The sequence below is a fragment of the Erinaceus europaeus genome, chromosome 12 (genome assembly GCF_950295315.1).
Source record: "Erinaceus europaeus chromosome 12, mEriEur2.1, whole genome shotgun sequence".
NCBI lineage: Eukaryota > Metazoa > Chordata > Mammalia > Eulipotyphla > Erinaceidae > Erinaceus > Erinaceus europaeus.
The window spans coordinates 102,400,683-102,420,557 of NC_080173.1; the positions used below are offsets into that span (position 1 = coordinate 102,400,683).

Sequence of the window (19,875 nt, forward strand, 5' to 3'; positions counted from 1 at the left end):
CAGGGAAAGTTGGAGACACCAAAATATTTCTCATAATGGGAACAGCTAAATAAAAGCTGACACATTCCTGCCTTGAAATTCCAGACAGCCATCAGTGGGAACTGGGTCAGTCCAGATGGCTGATACAGACACAGCAAATAAGGTAAGTCAAAATACTGGGTTGACATACATACATACATTCACTATATATATATATTTTTTCTTTGCTTTGCTTAACTAGAGCACTGCTCAGCTCTGGCTTATGATGGTACAGGGGGATTGAACTGAGAATTCAGAGCCTGAGGCATGAGAGTCCCTTTGCATAACCATTATGCTATCTACGCCTACCTGACCTACCTTATCATATTTTCATTGGCGTAGAGCACTAGCCTGAATGTAAATATGTAGACATATCTCAAGACTTTTGCTCTTATGTGCTTCTGTTATTTAACAGTGTGCTTTTAAAAAAATATTTACTTATTCCCTTTTGTTGCCCTTGTTGTTTTATTGTTGTTATTATTGTTGCTACTGATGTCATCGTTGTTAGACAGGACAGAGAGAAATGGAGAGAGGAAGGGGAGAGAAAGACAGACACCTACAGACCTGCTTCACCACCTCTGAAGTGACTCCCCTGCAGGGGAGGAGCCGGGGGCTCGAACTGGGATCTTTACACCGGTCCTTGTGCTTTATGCCACCTGTACTTAACCCGCTGCGCCACCGCCCGACTCCCTCTGCTTTGTTTTCTTTTTTATCTTATTTTTCAATATCTGTCTATGAGTGAGATCATCCCATATTCATCCTTCTCTTTCTGGCTGATCTCACTTCTCAGGATTCCTTCAAGGTCCAAGATGAGGTGAAGAGGGTGAATTCACCATTTTTAATAGCTTCCATTGTGTATCTAGACCACAGTTTGCTCAGCCACTCATCTGTTGTTGGACACCTGGGCTGCTTCCAGGTTTTGGCTATTACACATTGTGCTGCTATGAACACAGGTGTACACAGATCTTTTTGGATGGGTGTATTGGGATCCTTAAGATCTATCCCCAGGAGAGGAACTGCAGGGTCACAGGGCAGGTCCACTTCTAGCCTTCTGAGAGTCTCCAGGCTGCTCTCCACAGAGGCTGGACCCATTGACATTCCCACCAGCAGTGCAGGAGGGTCCTTTGACCCCACACCCTCTCCAGCATTCGTTGCTGCTGCCTTTTCTGACGTGTGACATTCTCACAGGAGGGAAGTGGGATCTCATGGTTGTCTTTATTTGCATTTCTCTGACAATCAGAGACTTGGAGCATTTTTTCATGTCTGTTGGCCTTTTGGATCTCTTCGGTGGCGAATATTCTGTTCATATCATCTCCCCATGTTTGGGTGGGGTTTATAGTTCTTAAAAATCAAGAAGACATAACGGAAGAAGACTGAGCATTCGTGGGAGCAGCGAGTGCACACATGATGACCCGGTCTCCACCTGAGGAGAAGCTCCACAGGCAGTGAGGCAGGGCGCAGATGTCTGTTTCCCCCATGCCTCATCCCCCTCAATTTCTCCTGGTCTCGATCCAAATATTACTAAATATTTATAAATGAATGAGCATGTAAAAGGACTGAACATTTAAAGACAACAAAGGTCAAAATCATTAATTTTGCATTTCTGAGGCCAGGTGGTGGTGCACCTGGTTGAGAGCACGTTACCAGGCACAAGGACCCCGGTTCAAGCCCCTGCTCCCCATCTGCAGGGGGGAAGCTTCACGAGCAGTAAAGCAGGGCTGCAGGGGTCTCTGTCTCTGCATCCCCCTCTCAATTTCTCTTTGTCCTATTTAAAAAAAGAAAGAAAGAAAGGAAAAAATGGGGAAAGATGGCCACCAGGAGCGATGGGTTTATAGTGCTGGCACTGAGTCCTAGCAATAACCGTGGTAGCAAAAAAAAAAAAAAAGCATTTCTTCACTGCCCCAGGCCAACTTTTTCAGAGATGGAGGAAGAAAGGGAGGGTGAAGGGAGAGAAAGGGAAAAAACGAGTGGGTGAGAGAGAGGGAGGAGGAGCTGTCGCAGCACCGAAGCCTGCCTAGGAGCCGTGGGAGTTGGGTCGTGAACATGCAAAGCACCCCCCCCCCCAGGTGAACTATCTTGCCGGCTTCTGATGTCGCCTCTCATAGATCTGAGTACTTTTCGTCCTGGGACACAAGTACGATTCTATGAAGACCTTTTGCTGGGTCGTTGCAGGTCTGTGTGAAGCTGTGTATGACAGGCCGCTCAGCCTCTGCACACACTAGTGGCCCACTCTGCGTGCACCTGGAAAGCACAGTGGCACAGCACCCAGGGCAGCAGGGAGAACACCCCAGAATATTTTTATTGGTGCAAAGGAGTAGAGAGGCAGCACTGAAAAGGCAGACAGTGAGGCCCAGGCTGAAAATCCAGCACCCGCAGCCATGCCCACCCTCCCCAGTAGGCCTCACACCCAGGGCCCTGCAGTCCCAGCTTCTGGCTCCTCCCCTGTCTAGGGGTCTCAGCCCTGAGCCTGGAGGGATGAGAGCCGCCTGGGCAGGGAGGGCTCAGGGGTCGTCATCCCTGAACAGCGTCAGGTTGTGCTCCAGGATGTGTCTCAGCAGGACCTGTCCTCGCCGCTCCAGCGTATGGAGAGCCTCCCGCAGCCCCCGGGCCCTGCCTTGGCTCTCCCAGAACACAGGGTCCGTCCTCAGCGACTGGAGCAGCAGCTTGTGCAGGCAGCCGGACTGCAGGACCCTCACAGCAGACTCAGGAAACCTGCAGGAGGGGCCGGGCCCAGCGCAGAACAGCAGAGAGAGAGGAAGCTCAGCAGGGCCGGGCGGTGGCACCTCCAGTAGAGCACACAGAGTCCCACACGCAAGGAGCAAGAACCTGGGTTCAAGCCCCTGGTCCCCACCTGCAGGGGGAAGCTTCACACGTGGTGAGCAGGGCTGCAGGCGTCTCTCTCCCTCCCTCCCTCCCTCCCTCCTCTCCTCTGCATTTCTCTCAAGTAAAGGAGAAAAATAAAAAAGGAGAACAAATGTCTACAGGGGTGGTAGGTGCCTAGTGCTGGCCCCAAGCTCCAGTAGTCACCATGGTGGTAATAAGCAAAAGTGGGACCAGGTGGTGGCACATCAGATTCAACACACATAGCACTAAACACAAGCACCTGTGCGAGGACCTGAGTCCGAGACCCCTCTACCTGCAGCAGGTCTGCTTCGTGAGTGGTGAAACAGGTCAGCAGGTCTCTCTCTTTAATGATCATTTGCTTCCTTGCTGGTTTCTAATTTATTTATTGCCTCCTGGGTTATTACTGGGGCTTGTTGCCTGTGCTAGGAATCCACTGCTCCTACTGGCCTTTTTTTTTCTCCCATTTTTATTGGATAGGACAGAGAGAAATGCAGAGAGGAGGGGAAGACAGAGGGGGAGAGAAAGAGAGACACCTGCAGACCTGCTTCAGTGCTTGTGAAGTGACTCCCCTGCAAGTGGAGAGCTAGAGGCTCAAACCGGAATCCTCACGCAGGACCTTGCTCTTGGTAATATATGTGATTAATCCAGTGGCATCCAGCCCACTCTCTCTCCCTGTGTTTCCCCTTCTCTCTAAATTTCACTCTGTCCTGTCAAATAAAGTGGAAAAAATGGCTGCCTAGAGCAGGGTATTCATAGTATAGGCACTGAGCCCCAGCAATAACCCTGGAGGCAAAAAATAAAAAGGGGGGGAGTTCAGAAAGTTCCAGGGAAAAGGTGTGGTGAGATGACCCAGCCACATCTGAGGGGCTCTGACAAGTCAGACAGGAAAGCCCAAAGTCCTAGGGCCTGGATACGCTGGCTAGTGATCAGGTCACCCTTCCACCCTCTGCTGTGCAGAAGAGAGCTCGCAGGTGGGCCCATCCCTTGGGAAGCTGGGAGACCCAGCCCTGTGCCCCTGGAGAAAATAGTGGCAGCTGCACTGGCAAAGGCCGGCAAGGCCCAGGGAGGCTGAGCCGCCTGCCAGGGGTGATGGCCATCCCCCAGCAGGGCAAGGAGGAACCAGCCACCTTCTGCAAGGCCCCCTGGACCCTGGGTGTGGGGACACCTCACCCAGGCCTCCAGCCCTTGCTGGCTGTGTTCTCCCAGCTTTCCCAGGGTTCCTCTCCCCACCAGAGGCTCCAAGTCCAGGGCTGTTTGTTGACTGGAGGGTGGATAACACGTTTCTCAAGAGCCCGGCCCCGGAGTCTGCCCCCCGATGGACGGCCAGCCTGGCCTCAGCCCCCGCGCCTGCTCCCCCGCCCTCTGGCCCCACCTGGCTATGCCTTCCAGCAGCCGGAAGTTGAGTCTGTCCTCAGGGTGCCGAAGGCTGCCGGCGTTATCGATGTAGACCAGCCGCGACGGGTCACTGCTCCGGACCTCGGGGAAGAGAGACGGGCGGTGAGGGGGCAGCAGAGCTGGTGCCCTGGCGTCTGTCAGGACTGGACGGTCAGGGGGCCTGAGCTGTCATTCCCCCATCCGCCCTGCTGCCCGCCCAGAAGGGCCCCACGTGCTGGGCAGTTCAGCTCACTCTGCCAACACTGTGCCCCGTGCATCCTTCCAGCTGGCCGACTTAAGAGAAAGAGTGGCTCGGGAAGACTAGTGATCTGCACAGAACTCCTGCCAGCTGCTGCAAACCTGACCGCAGAGCACCAAGCAGAGCAGCTGGCGGCTGCAGCCCCCGCCCATCCTCCTGCACCACCATGGTCCGTTTTGTGGGACCATCGGGTGTACTGAGAACATCCCCCAAGGGCTCTGCCACTAGGAGGGGCCAGGAAGCCCCAGCCGGGGTGCTCTCTGGAACCCGCTCGAGCGGCTTCAGCAGGACCCAGGGAGACCCGAGTCCTGGGCCCACGGGGACCTACCAGGATGTGGACCAGCCGCAGTTCCCCCGGGTTCCGGCATTTCTCTCGGAGCCTCTCCTCCACACAGGGGTCCGAGGGCTCCGGCTCGAAGCCACAGCAGGAGCGATCCAGACGGTCGTGGGCCTGTGGGGACAGGCAGCCCCTGAGGCAGCGACGACATCCCTTGCCTCCCCGCCCCAGTAGTGGGGCCGCAGGACCCCAGTGGCCCCCTTGCCCTGCACAGCCCAGGCCAGGCCCGTCTGGGCTCCCCCAGTGCCCACTGCACTCCTGCGTTCCGGGCCATGTAAAGGCACAACTTCAGCTTCCTTCCTTCCTCCCTCCCTTCTCTGTCTTGTCTCTCTCTCTTCCTTTCTTCTTTTCAACAACTTTTTATTTATCAACTTATTGGATAGAGACAGGGAGAAGCTGTGAGGGAAGGGGAGGAGACGGAGACAGAGATGACGCTAGAGACCTATAGCTCTGCTTCACAGCTGGAAGCTTTCTCCCTGCAGGTGGGACGTAGGGGCTTGAACCAGCACCATAGTGCATGGTGATGTGCCTCAGGAGAGACATCTGATGCCCGGCTTCACCATCTGTGGAGCACTATTCCACAGGTGGGGACCTGAGACTTGAACTAGGGTCCTCAGGTGTGGCAGTATGTGCATCCAACTAGGTGCACCACAGCCCAGGAGCCTCCATTTTTCTTCTCTTTCTTTCTTTTTAAAAGATTTTATTAATTGATGCATGAGAAATGATAGGAGAGAGAGAAAGAGCCAGACATCACGCTGGTACATGTGCTGCTGGGGATTGAACTTAGAACCTCATGCTTGAGAGTCTAGTGCCTTATCCACTGCACCACCTCCTAGACCACACATTTTTCCTATTTTTACTAGTGTAGTGATTTAATATTGACTTAGAAAATTACAAGATAACAGGGGTACAAGTCCACACTGTTCCCACCACCAGAGTTCTGTGTCCCCACTGAAGCTACAGCAGTTCTCCCAAGGTTGAAGATGTGGGTTATTATTTCTACAACTATCTCTCTCTATTTGTATATGTTTCCCCCCTTTTTTCTTCTCTTCCTTCCTAAGTTACACCTACACCTGTTGCTACTTCCCAGTGTCCCTCCCTTTTTCCTCCTCTCTCTCCAGGTCCTGATGGAGTTGGGTTTAGAGCCCTCCGGTCGTCTTCCCCTATCACTTCTCCCCCTCTGGGGTATGGACCAAATTCTTTATGGGGAGCAGAAGGTGGGAGTGCTGGCCTCTGTCATTGCTTCTCCGCTGCCTGTTTCTATCTTTCCCTGTGGGGTAGATGCCCTGAAGCTGAAGGCATCTCCATTTTTCTTCTTTTTTTTTTAAAGATTTTATTTATTTATTAATGAGAAACATAGGAGGAGAGAGAAAGAGCCAGACATCACTCTGGTACATGTGCTGCCAGGGATTGAACTCATGACCTAATGCTTGAGAGTCTGATGCTTTATCCACTGTGTCACCTCCCAGACCACATCCATTTTTCTTTAAGGAGCAAATGCCACAGCAGGGACCCTCCCTTCTCTGGAGGACACTCATGCAGTCTCCAGGTGTCAGAGTGAGTGGAGGTGCATGGCTGATGCCTGGCAGGAGCAAACATCACTCCAGGGCTCAAGCCTGCCATCTGTCCCGCTGTTCCCCACTGCAGACTTGTGGTGTCAGGGATCAACCCTGAGCCCTCAGAACCTCAGGCATGCACCTTCTGCACAGCCACTGTGTTAGCGCCCTAACCTTCTGTAGCGGTGCACCCAGTAGAGTGCACAGGTTCCCAGACACAACGACCCGGGTTCGAGCACCCAGTCCTCGCCTGCAGGGTAGAAGCTTCATGAGCAGCAGCTGCCTTTCCTCTCTGGATCCCACACCCCGCCCCCACTTTCTATCCAAACAGAAAGAAAAAGAAAACTGGCTGCTGAGAACAGTGGGACCATGCAGGTGACAGAGCCCAGCATTAAATAATCCTGGTGGCAGAGAGAGAGAGAGGGAAGAAATGTGTTGAGGAAGGTTCAGGCACCCAGTCCCAGCTGAGCACTGACCAGTGTCAAGGCCGAAGTCCGTCACTGTGCACCTTAGAGAAAACTCCTCTCTGGTTTGAAGAAACACAAAGCTAATGTTCTTCAATACAAATGACACAACAGCGCTTCTGGGGCTGGGCGGTGGCACACCTGGTTGAGCACACACATCACAGTGCACAGGGACCTGGGTTCAAGCCCCTGGTCCCCGCCAGTAGGGAGAAAGCTTTGCAAGTGGTGAAGCAGGGCTACCGGTGTCTCTCTGTCTCTCTCCCTCTCTGCCTCCCACTCCCTCTCGATTTCTGGCTGTCTCTATCAATAAATAAATAAAGATCATTAAAGAAAAGATGACAGTGGCTCTATAACACTAGTCAAACTCAGATGTTCAAAAATGAGGGCAATGTTTTAAAATAAAATCCCAACGACTGTCCCCCAAAATAAAGTGTATAAATTGAACTTCCTCATAGACAGGGCTACTATGCAACAGACATATGAGGAGCAGGGGCAGAACAATCTAAGGGCCGGGGTGGCACCCACTGGGACTCCTGGAACATGGCCCCTGAGGACACAGAAGGCAGGGAGATTATGGGTCTGGCCAGGGAGGAACAGGTACAAAGGCCGACCTTGAGGTGGCTCAGGGGTACGCCCTAGCCCCTAGGCTGCCTTGCCACAAGTTCTAGGGTGCCCTGCTCCCCCAGCACCTCAGGCCAGAGAGCCAGCATCTGGAAGGGAGGAAGCATTTCAGTTGTCCAGTCTCTCTTGGGCCTGCAAGTCTAACCCTGAACGTGTAGACAGGCCCCCGGACAGGACCCACCTGTGGAGTTTTCTTCAGCTGTGAGAGCAAATGCCAGAGCAGTTCTAGCAGGACTGTCACCACTGCTCAGACTCCAGCATGCCTGAGGTGCAGCCAGCACCCTTCCTCCTGCCAAACCTGCTGGCAGCACCTGTTTCCAGAGGAGCCAAGCAGGCAGCCGCACTGTCCACACAAACCAGCCTCCCAGGAAGGGCCAGCAGCATGCCGTTTGCCAGCCCATCTGGCTTATTATAGAGAAATTCAGTTTAAACAGCAGCAGACCAGCATTAAGAAAAAAATGACTAAACTCTATTTTCATTCCTTCAAATGCCCCTTCTGGATTTGGGGGGAAAAATAAATCTCTTCTGAAAAGTGAGGGACTACCAAGGAAAAAAAAAAAGGATCTTTTCTGCAATTTGGACTTTCTTTAGTTGTTTGTTTCTTTTGTTGGTATACTTTTATTTCTTACTCTCTCATATCAACAATAGTTGGTCCTGCTTCTTTTTATTACTCTTTCTTTCTATATATATTGTGTATGCCAGAGAGAAACTGGGAGGGAAGGGGGAGATGGAGAGCCCCCCCCCCCCAGCCCTACTTCACTGCCATCCACGGAGCCTGTGCTCAGCACCTGGGGCTCCACAGCTGCGGGGGGTTTCCAGGAAGGCGGTGCCAGCCAGCAGAGTGTTTGCCTTGACTGACATTCAGCCAGCCAAGGCCCGTTAACCACCGCAAACCAGCAAGGGCCCCGCCTGCACGCACTCTGCCCACAGCAGGGCTGGCCGCAGAGGGCGTCCCACGCCCCAAACTCTGGAGACGGACAGAGGGGCTCTGTGTGGAGCAGAAAGCCAGGGCCGGCACATCAGCCAGACTGGGGCTCTGCCAGAGGGGCTGCAAGTCTCCAGGCCCCAGGGCGGCCCGGCAAGGGTCCCCACTTCCTGCCCTCACCCACCACCAGCTGAATAGGGCCTCTGTGATTGGGACAGAAGCCCCCGTGGGCAGGCAGCCCAGTCCCTCATCTCCCTGGCTTCCCTGGGAGGTCCAGGGCTCACTCCCAGCACAGCCAGGATCCTGCTCCTCCTTGCTGGAATAGTGTCCTCTCATGCTGGTGACTGCGCTGGGCCAACACCACTCCTTTGTCCCTCCTCTCTCCAACTTAAAAAAAGATGCAGTGATCTTGAACCCTTGTTGACTCAAGCTGCTAGTGTTGGAAACAGCAGTGAGCTGGCAGAGAGCTGAACAAGGAACTCTTCAGAAGCAGTGGGGAGGGGGTCCTGGCTTGGTCTTATCTGCTGATTTCATGGAGAAATACCCCATATCCTGGTCATTTCCAAGCCACCAGCATGGCTGGATGTGGGGTGGACACAGTGTTTGCCACATGCCCAACAGAGAGACAGTAGCAGAATGCAGCCAGTAATTAGGAAGTAATGAAGTCTTCTTTTTTATACAGAAGGTGAGAAATAGAGGAGAGAGGGCTGGGTGGTGGTGCACCTGGTTCAGTGCATGCATTACCATGCACAAGGGCCTGGGTTCAAGGACCCGGGTTCAAATTCAAGGCCCCCACCTGTGGAGGAAGCTTCACGGGCAGTGGAGCAGGGCTGCAGGTATCTTTCCGTCTCTCCCTTTTTATCTTCCCTCCCTCTCAGTTTCTCTCTGTTCTATCAAATAAAATAAAGTTTAAATTTTAAAAATCAAAAGAGGAGAGACACCACAGCACTGCTCTGCTGCTTATGAAACTTCTCCCAGGCAGGCACTCCCATGTGGCACTGAGGGCTGGAACCTGGTTCCTCAAGTCTGTCAAGTTCCTCAAGTTTGTTCCAGCCAACACCTATCTCCTGGCCCACTCGTCAGGCATGACAACTACTACCTCTCCTCCTCCTCCTCCCCTCCTCTGTAACTGCCACCCGGGTTATTGCTGGGGCTCAGTGCCTGCATGACAAATCCAGCACACCTGACAGCTATTATCGCCTTTTTTTTTACAGACAGAACTTGAGAGGGATGGGGCAGATAGGGAGAGAGAGACAGAGACACCTGCACCTGCAGCCCTGCTTCAGCTCTCGTGAGACCCTGGGCTTGAGTCCAAGTCCTTGCGCACTCTGCAGGATATATTAGCTAGCATCTGACCCTAGAAGCCATGACTTCTCAGTGTTTGTTGCCCTTATTTCTAATGCAGTTTGTTACAGCATTAATGTAGAGAATTTCATTTTAATCATGTGGCTTTAGCACTCCAGTGAGTGAAGAAACAGAGGCAGAAGAATTAACTCGAAGATGGCTCGGTGGTAAAGACAAAGACTAAGAAGAGAAACACCCAGCAGGGCATCCCTCCCTCCATCAAATCGCCCGCCTCTGCGGCTCTCCGCTGCCCTGCCTGGCCTCCCTACCTGCAGGAGGAAGTCAAAGAGCGCCAGGCGCGCCCACTCCGAGTGGAGGACACCCAGGCAGGGGGCCCGGCCCGGCTGGGTGCAGCCCTGTGCCAGCAGGGCCTGGTACTGCAGCCAGCCCACAGCCAGCGAGTTCTGGTCATCGTCGGGGTCTCCCAGGTGCTGCACATCTGGTGCCCACCAGATGACGGGCCTGGCGCTGCCGTCTGTGTAGCGGTAGGGCAGCAGGGGGCTGTGGAAGCGCCGGGCCGCCGCGGGGAGGCTCCGCTGCAGGCCCAGCACTCGGTCCAAGTGGAAGGACAGGACCTCGGACAGGTCTCCGGGCCTCTTGATCAGGCCGCAGAGACCCCGGGAGCAGAGCTGGCCGAGCCCCGGGGGTCCCTCCTTCAGGGCAGCCGGGGCAGAGAAGCCAACCTGCAGCACTTGCCCGTGGCCCGGGACCCTGGCCTTGCCCACCACCTCGCCGTCTGTCAGTAGCCGAAGGGCCCACACGTCGTGCTCTGTGAACCAGGGGGGGACCTGGCCCCGAGTCCTCAGGCTGGGCAGCGGCTGGGGTGTCTCAGTGTCACACCAGATGGATCCTCGCAGCTCCCTCAGAGAGCCAGGCCACTGGCCAGCAGCACCGGGATCCCGGGCTTCCTGCTTGATGGTCACAGCTGTGCTCCGAGCTCCTGGCAGTTCTCCACCCTGTGCGGGAGCACCCCAGAGGGTGGGTCTGGCAGTGGGTCTCCTGGCCTGGGGAGCCGAGGCACTGTCGACCAGGGTGCCCAGGCCTCTGGGTGCCCCCCGTGTGGAGCTGCCATGCCAAGTGTGACTCGGGGCCTCAGCGCTCGGGTCCGGGACAACATTCTTCCTCGAGGGCACCAGACGCCGGGCACTGAGTCTGGAATCTCCTTGTGCTGCCCCGGCCATGCCCTTCTCGGTCCTCCCCGGACTCCCACTGTCTCTTCTGTGTCTGTGCTCCTCGGCACAGACCGGGCTGGAATTCCAAGGCAGAGCTCGGCCTCTCTGGAAGTCTGGGCTTCGTCTCCGCAGCTGCCGGTGGGCGCTCCCAGCTTGCCGGTGGTGGAGGGCAATGGCACCAGTGTCTCCCTGGGGGCCCAAGTGGGCAGGGGCCGAGCTAGTGGCTGGAGGTTGCAGGGAGCTGCGGGTGACGGCCACAGCAGACAGAGTCATCAAGAGGAAGGAGGCCACTGCCAGCCGCCTCTTGCCACGCAGCTTTCTCCAGAGCCAAGATGCCTGCGGGCAGAGCAAAGGAAGTGTCCTGAGAAAGCACCAGCCCCGACCCACAGAACAGCAGACGCAGGGAAGGAAAGCCGGCCCTGGGTGCGTGGACAAGGTGGCACGCAGGGCCCCGCTGCCTTCCAGAGGGGTGGGGAACCGCGGCCCCTTTGCTGTGTGGGCAGATGAGCCCATGGCACAGGTCGCCAACACCTGAGGGCTCTTCCACACCTGTCCCCGCCACTCAGTGGCTGCTCCATTTCACCTCCACATGAGTCCTGGGACCCATGCTGGCAAAGCTGCCCACCCTTTCTGCCACTCCAGCTGACTCGTTCCATAAATAAATGGGAAGGTTTTGTTCTTGTCTTTGTGTTTTACCAGAGCACTGCTCAGCTGTGGCTTATGGTGGTGCTGAGGATTGAACCTGGGACTTTGGTGGCTTCAGGCATGAGAGTCTCTGCAGAACCATTATGCTGTCTCCTCAGCTACCTTGCAGCCGAGTGTGACCGTGTGACTAAGTCCTTACCCGTGATGACACAAGTCATGTACTTTGAAGAGGTTTGTTCATGTATTTATGGGAAGGGTATAACTCTGACATGTACAAGGCCAGGAGTTGAACTCATAACCTCAAGCTCACAAGCCCTGCACAAACTTCCAGGCCACACAGCCAGCCACCCATGCCTGCTCACTCTCCACCCTCTTGTTCAAAAGGCTGAACTGCCCTGGCCTTTCCCTCTTGGTATGGTGACATGGCCACAGCAGCACTGCAGGTGTTGGCAAGGACGTGCCTGGCGCAGTGGCTTCGTGACATGCGTCCCCTGGACTGGCAGCATCTGCACCTCAGGGGACTCAGCAGAAGTGCAAGTTCTCAGACCCTCTCAGAACCATTCAGTTGGGAACGGGGACTCATCAGAAGTGCAAGTTCTCAGGCCCCCTCAGAACCACTCAGTCAGGAACGGGGACTCAGCAGCCTGTGTATTCACTGGAGCTCCAAGCTGAAGCGTGGGCACTGTGCAGCCACCGGGAGTCGGCACAGCCAAAGTGAGCGGACTGTCCAGTTCACCTGGCATTTACAGTGGCTCCTCCTGAGCCTCTCTGACTCAGTCGTCTCCTGGTGGCCCGTGTCAACTTCTCTGTGTGGGGCCATCACCATCTCCTTCCCAAGTACACTGCTTCACCCAGCACTGAATGTCCCTCTCTCCCGATGGACAGACTAATCCATGTGGTGCTGTGACTTGGGACTCTCACAGTGCCCATCACCCAGGAAGCTCTGTGAACCCAGCCCAGAAGTCACGGGGTACGAGTGCCCTGGCCTGTGTACAGCACTGCCCCTGCAATCTCTAGAGGGCTTCTCTGACTGGGGCCGCAGGATGTCCCCTCTATAGAACAGGGTTTGTGCACCCTGAGTTGTGGCCCCCCTTGGCCCCAGTTGATTCCAGCTGTCCTTGCAGTAGACAACATCCCTGCACGCTGCCAGCCCCTGCTTGTCACGTGTTGGCAGTTCCAGCTGGCTATCTACAGAAAAGCAACATTCCAGCGGCTGACCTCCCTCATGCAGCGTTGCATCCCCTGCCAATTTCTTCCCCTAGCCATCTACTTCGGACGGCTCTTGCCGGGCGGGTTGGCTTCACAGCGGGTAACAGAGACGCGGAGACAACAGCTGGGCAGGGAAGCTGTATTTCTTTATACAGGAACAACGATTCATAAACTAAGACAAACTAATCACCAAACAGAACTCTGCTGTCTCTTTGTGGCGGCACCAGCACTCCCTCTTACCCTCCAACTCTGGAACTCTGGAACTCTGGAACTCTCGTACTGGGGAACCCTCTGAAACTCTGGCATTCTCGAACTCAGGAACCCTCTCCCGGGGCCCCTTGGGGCGGGGCCAAGCGGGCCCGCGAAATTAACTGGACTGGTCCAATTCTCTTGGCGGGGGAGGGCTAGAACAAACCAATGTAAAGCATACGGCAATTCCCCCTTTTCTTTTGAACTAAATGACTATAGTATCAAGGGTGTGGGGTGAACAGAAACATATATAACAAAAACCAGCATGTTGCCAAGGGAAGGCCTGAGGGGGCCATATCTGCCTCTGTGGGCTAAACTTTATCAGCTTAAAAAAAAACATTTCTTGTCTCTGGGGGGCTACTTGCCTCGACGGGCATTTGCATGGGGGCGGGGAACGGCTTAGAGTCCCAAAGGCAGCTGGCTGCAACTTACTTACTATGAAACAAAACTTGTTATTAGCATATCTACTGCACGATCTAAGTTTTTAATAGAGAAGGAATTTGAGACTTTTACATATCAACAACGTCTTTTAACCTTTTGTTACACCCATTCAAGATGGAGACACACCCTAGTTGTGGTCAGGAGAGGAAACCTCAGGCATGAGAATAATTAGCATAGCCATTGTGCGATCTACCATCTCTAATAGAGAAGGTAGTGGAGAGTTTTACATATCAACAAGTCTATTTAACCTTTTGTTTAGACCAACTTAGTTAAAATATATTGATTGTCAACTAATTTTTACCTCAGACTTTAAATGTAAGTTAATTTTATCTTTATGAGAATTACGTTGAAAACCTTTTTCATTTAACTTTGTCTAGTAAGAATTTAGCCTTAAAGTTACTGTTTACCAAACTTTAAACATACACATAAACATGGTCATTAATACACAAGGAGAGAAACCTTTGTTACGAAGACATGTCATTTTAAACACGAATTTAAATCTGTACTGTCTTAGTTGTTTGGGGGGGGGGGGGTTCACCATCCGGAGGTGGCTTCCCGCACAGCTTTACTTCTAGGAATTGCAGGTTGCGATCTCTGTACAAATCTCTGCGTACTCCAGCTTGTCTGCCTTCAGACTGGACCGGCAGCTGGAGATCTCGTGTGCCCAGTTTCGGCAGGGAGCCCGGGGGTCCGGGATCGTTCCAGAATTCATAGAAAGAGGGCGGGCGGGCCAGTTTTGTAGAAGGCGTGGGCCTAGGTGCCCAGGGGTGGCGGCCATGATAGGCCGCCGCGGCCCTGCCCCATGGCCCTGCCATGTCTGCTGCCCTGTTCACAGTGGCCGAACAGCATGGAGGGATCACGCGTCCAGTGCCCTGCGCCACGCGGTGGAGAGCCGGCTCCTGTGGGCTGGCCTCGGGCTCTTGCGTGTTGGCCTCGGGCTCTTGGGGCTCTTGTGTGCTGGCGTCGGCCTCCTGCGGGCTGCGGGGCTGCGGGGCTGCGGGCGCGGTGCGCGCGGGGTTGTCTGGGCGCAGCCGGCTGGCTGGCTGTTTAACCAGGTGGAAACGGCAGCTCCGCGCCTCGCCTCCCGCCCGCTGGCTCTTCCCACTGGCTATTCTGAGTTCGCCCGAGCGAGTGGAAACCACAGAGTGGTCCAGAGATAAATGTTCCAGAAACAGCAAAACAGTCTCGTGAAGAAAGAGCAGAGGCCTTTGGAGATCTCTTCACAAGCAGAAGAGAAGGCCATAGTGCATAGGTAGCCAAATTGTCTTTACTTATCTGAGAGATGCGCAGGTCAGGTCCATGTGGGCGCCATTTGTTGTTAATATTCCGGATGGCTCCAGCTGGCCGGGCTAGCTTCACAGCGGGTAACAGAGACGCGGAGACAACGGCTGGGCAGGGAAGCTGTATTTCTTTATTCAGGAACAACGATTCATAAACTAAGACAAACTAATCACCAAACAGAACTCTGCTGTCTCTTTGCGGCGGCACCAGCACTCCCTCTTATTCTGGAACTCTCCAACTCTGGAACTCTGGAACTCTCGTACTGGGGAACCCTCTGAAACTCTGGCACTCTCGAACTCAGGAACCCTCTCCCAGGGTCCCTTGGGGCGGGGCCAAGCAGGCCCGCGAAATTAACTGGACTGATCCAATTCTCTTGGCGGGGGAGGGCTAGAACAAACCAATGTAAAGCATACGACAGCTCTGGTCCAACTGGAAACATGTCCCCTGGGGAGAGGGCCTTGGCTGAGGAACAGAGTGTTGGAGAGAAAGATCAACACCAGTAAGCTGGAAAGTCTGCCATGCCCATCAGATCCCACTGCCAGGTGCTGGCCAGCCAAAACCACCCTGCATTTCTCATTCAGCACACAACGGCATCTCTCTCTCTCTCTCTCTCCCTCTCCCTCCCTCTCTCCCTCTCCCTCCCCCTCTCTCCCTCTCCCTCTCCCCCTCCCCTCCCCCTCTCTCCCTCCCCCTCCCCCTCCCCCTCTCCCTCTCTCTCCCTTTTTCACTTCCCCTATGGAGCAAGTCTCAAACGTGGGATTTCACCTCTCCTGGGCCACTTTTTCATTCAGTTAGAAAGAGTCAGAGAGACAGAGAGGAAAAGAGAGGACCATTGCAGCATCCAAAGAGAGAGAGCTGCAGGTGTTCTCTCTCTCTCTCAATCACTTGCTCACTTTCTCACTTTCACTCTCTCCCTCCCTCCATCCATTTTTCCCTATCTCCTTCTTCCCTCTCAATTTCTCTGTCATAACAAAAAAAAAAAAAAAGGAAGAAAGAAAGAAAAGGAAAAGGAACAAGGACTCACTATGCAGACACCAAGACCCAGAGATAACCCCAGTGGTAAGAAAAAACCTTCCCTTCTGAGCCCCATTCCAGCCGGCAAATCACTCAACACACTTCTGGCCTGATGACTCTCCCCTGAGCACCAGACTGTGAGTCAGAATTAGTGGTGGTAGGGCTTGAGGTCTGGCATGTGGACATGAAGGAGAGGTTACTTTTCCTGCCCAATCTCAGGGCCCCACTCAGCTTGCTTTAAGGGCCACACTCTCTCACGGGACCCAGCGGCAGGGACAAGGCAAAGCCACCTCTCCCAGATCACAAAGCCTTGCGGATCCTCCCCAGCCTGCCCGGGGCCGGGACAGCATGCTGGGCATGGACAACGGAGATGACAGTGGCCTCATGCTCCTCTTCAAGACAGAATCAGGTGCCCACGGGATGGGTTTCTCAGCAGGAACGTCCTGGGTTGGAGAAGCAGGGAGAGGCAGATAGAAGTCCTGCAATGATGACGATGACGATGGTGTGTGTGTGTGTGTGTGAGAGAGAGAGAGATGAAAAATCAAAATCAAGGGGCAGACAGTGGCACACCCAGTAGAGTGCACATGTCACCATGCACAAGGACCTGGGTTCAAGCCCACAGTCCCCACCTACAAGGTGGTAGCTTCGTGAGCGGTGAAGCAGGGCTGCAGGTGTCTCTCTGTCTCTCTCCCTCTCTACTTCCCACACCCATAAAAAAATTCTGTCTCTATCCAAAGTATAATAGTAGGGGCCAGGTGGTGGTGCACCTGGTTGGGCACATGTTATAGTGCGCAAGGACCCAGGTTCAAGACCCCAGTTGCTACCTGCAGGGGGAAAGCTTTGTGAGTGGTGAAGCAGGGCTGCAGGTGTCTCTCTGTCTCTCTCCCTTTCTATTCCCCCCCTTCTCAATTTCTGGCTGTCTCTATCAAATAAATAAAGGATAATAAAAAACAAAATATAATAATAAAAATAAAGGAGAGAATGACAAGAAGCAATGGATTCCTCATGCAGGCACCAAGCGCCCTCAGTGACCCTGGCGACATAAAGGGGGTGGAGGGGGGAGGTGGAAAGGGACAAGGAGAGGAGGGAGGGAAGGCTGACGGGCTCTGCGTCATCAGTGAGGGTGACAAGCCCTCTGCTCTGTGTCCTCTCCCCTCCCCTCCCCAGCTTTGTTCTAAGCTGTTCCCACTGCCTCTTCCGTGGTCCATCTACCGCAACTTAGATGCAGAGTGAGACTGACAGAGGCTCAGAATCTGGAATGCCTGTCCCGTTCCCTAAAGTCCATTTTAAAAGTTCCTAGCGGCCTGTGGCTGGGGCAGGGGAGGTGGCTGTGCAGAGGGCTGAGGGCTGAGGTAAAGCCACGTGTCTGAGTCCCTGGAGCCTCTGCGGTGGCTTGACTGAGCCTCTGTCGGCTTCCCTTGGCTGAACCAGCACCAGGCCTCTGGGCAGGGCCAGCCGGGCTGCCACAAGCCGCTGGGGGCACAGGCAGCAGGGGCAGCCCGAGAAGCCTCCTCAGGGCACCTGCACCATCACCACCCTCTCCCCTCCTCTGCCCTGCTCTCCCATCCTCTCTCCCCCTCCCTCCTTTCTCCCCCTCCCATCCCCTCCCCTCCCCTCCCCAATACTCCTATCCTCTCCCCTCCCCTCCCTTCTCCCCCTCCCCTCTCCCCTCCCCTCCCTTCTCCCCCTACCCTGTCCCCTCCCCTCCCTTCTCCCCCTACCCTCTCCCCTCCCCTCCCTTCTCCCCCTACCCTCTCCTCTCCCTGTCCCCTCCACGCCCTTTCCCCCTCCCTTCCCCTCTATCCCTCCCCTCCCCTCATCTCCCCTCTTCTCCCCTCCCCTTGCTGGGCTGTTTATCCCTCTGTGGGCAGAACCCCAGGCTGCCTGGCTATAGGGCCCCCGCCCTGCAGGCTCAGCTCCAGAGAGAGCAGCTACTTCCTTCCACATCAGCAGCCTCCAGTCCTGAGGAGAGAGTGTCTGCCCTGCAGCTCCTGCCAGCCAGCTGGGGGTGGGGGGTGCAGCTCTAGTCAGAGGGATGTCTCCGACTAGTGTGCATGGTGCAACTGGCTCTGCTGGACAACTTACCTCTGTGTTCAGCTAAATTTAATTTAATTTAATTTAATTCTTTCTTCTCCACTAGGAATTCATGGAGCACAGCAAAAGTGTGTTCAGTTTCTCATTTCCACATGACAATTGTTTGCAGACACACTACCCTACCTCGGGCCCACCTCCACCACCTGCAGGCACCCACCTACCTCAGACCCACCTCCACCACCTGCAGACACCCTACCCTACCTCACCCCACCTCCACCACCTGCAGACACCCTACCCTACCTCAGGCCACCTCCACCACCTGCAGACACCCTACCCTACCTCACCCCACCTCCACCACCTGCAGACACCCTACCCTACCTCACCCCACCTCCACCACCTGCACCAGGACCCCAAAGCCTCTCCAAGTCACCCCCAATTCTCTCCTCCCCAGAGTCCTTTGCGTTGCTGCAATACGCCAAGTCCAGTGTCACTTTTTACTTTGTGTTTCTCCTCTGTCCTTGTTTCTTTTTTAAAATTATTTATTTTCCCCTTTGTTGCCTTTTTTTAAATTGTTGTAGTTATTGTTGTTGTTGTTATTGCTGTTGTTGTTGGACAGGACAGAGAGAAATGGAGAGAGGAGGGGAAGACAGAGACGGGGAGAGAAAAACAGACACCTGCAGACCTGCCTCAACTCCTGTGAAGCGACTCCCCTGCAGGTGGGGAGCCGGGGGCTCGCACAGGGATCCTTCCTCGGGTCCTTGTGCTTTGTGTCACATGCGCTTAACCCAGTGTGCTACCGCCCAACTCCCTGTCCTTGTTACTTTAAATTCACCTGTGAGTGAGATTATCCGGTACTTCTCTTTAGCTTATCTCACTTTACATAATTCCTTCAAAAACTTTGCTTTTGTTAATTAATTAAGCCTGCATACCGGTCTTACAAAATAGGTATCACTATTATTACTGTTATAATCATTATCATTATCCCAGCTTACCAGAGGGTAGAATAAAACACCCAGAAGCAGATGACCCAAAGCTCAGAGAATTCTTAGGAGCAGCAGAAGGCCTCAGCCCACCCAGAGCCCCTGCCTCAACCCGGTCACTAAGAGGCTGTCCTTGCTTCCCAGTGAGAGAAAGGCCCAGCTGTCTGGGAACAGCCATTCCTCTGAGAAGGAGGCTTGGGTAGGGGCGAGGGAAGTGGCTGACTCTGCACTAGCAAAATGGAGGGAAGATAAAGATGATGTCAGGCTGCAACATTTTCTTTCATTATGAAAATAATATTATTGTGTCTCCGGACCTGGTCTACTAGATGGAAGAATGTACAGTGACACCACCATTTAGTGCCAGAGTATACCAGTGAGAGGACACCACCATTTAGTGCCAGAGTATACCAGTGAGAGGACACCACCATTTAGTGCCAGAGTATACCAGTGAGAGGACACCACCATTTAGTGCCAGAGTATACCAGTGAGAGGACACCACCATTTAGTGCCAGAGTATACCAGTGAGAGGACACCACCATTTAGTGCCACAGTATACCAGTGAGAGGACACCACCATTTAGTGCCACAGTATACCAGTGAGAGGACACCACCATTTAGTGCCACAGTATACCAGTGAGAGGACACCACCATTTAGTGCCACAGTATACCAGTGAGAGGACACCACCATTTAGTGCCACAGTATACCAGTGAGAGGACACCACCATTTAGTGCCACAGTATACCAGTGAGAGGACACCACCATTTAGTGCCACAGTATACCAGTGAGAGGACACCACCATTTAGTGCCACAGTATACCAGTGAGAGGACACCACCATTTAGTGCCACAGTATACCAGTGAGAGGACACCACCATTTAGTGCCACAGTATACCAGTGAGAGGACACCACCATTTAGTGCCACAGTATACCAGTGAGAGGACACCACCATTTAGTGCCACAGTATACCAGTGAGAGGACACCACCATTTAGTGCCACAGTATACCAGTGAGAGGACACCACCATTTAGTGCCACAGTATACCAGTGAGAGGACACCACCATTTAGTGCCAGAGTATACCAGTGAGAGGACACCACCATTTAGCAGTATATTG

General features: G+C 54.0%; 1 protein-coding gene across 1 annotated transcript in view; it reads right to left on the bottom strand.

Annotated features, from left to right (window-relative positions):
* Positions 1 to 2,282: 2,282 nt before the first annotated feature.
* The window catches only part of GASK1A (golgi associated kinase 1A), a 29,411-nt gene continuing 11,818 nt past the window's right edge, over positions 2,283 to 19,875 (bottom strand). Inside the window, exons 2-5 of the mRNA XM_016194515.2 lie at positions 10,012 to 11,250; positions 4,824 to 4,946; positions 4,235 to 4,338; positions 2,283 to 2,730 (exon numbers count right to left, since the gene is read on the bottom strand). Of these exons, the coding sequence (XP_016050001.1) occupies positions 2,520 to 2,730; positions 4,235 to 4,338; positions 4,824 to 4,946; positions 10,012 to 11,250 (1,677 nt within the window). The 3' untranslated portion in view covers positions 2,283 to 2,519. The remainder of the gene's footprint in view (positions 2,731 to 4,234; positions 4,339 to 4,823; positions 4,947 to 10,011; positions 11,251 to 19,875) is intronic.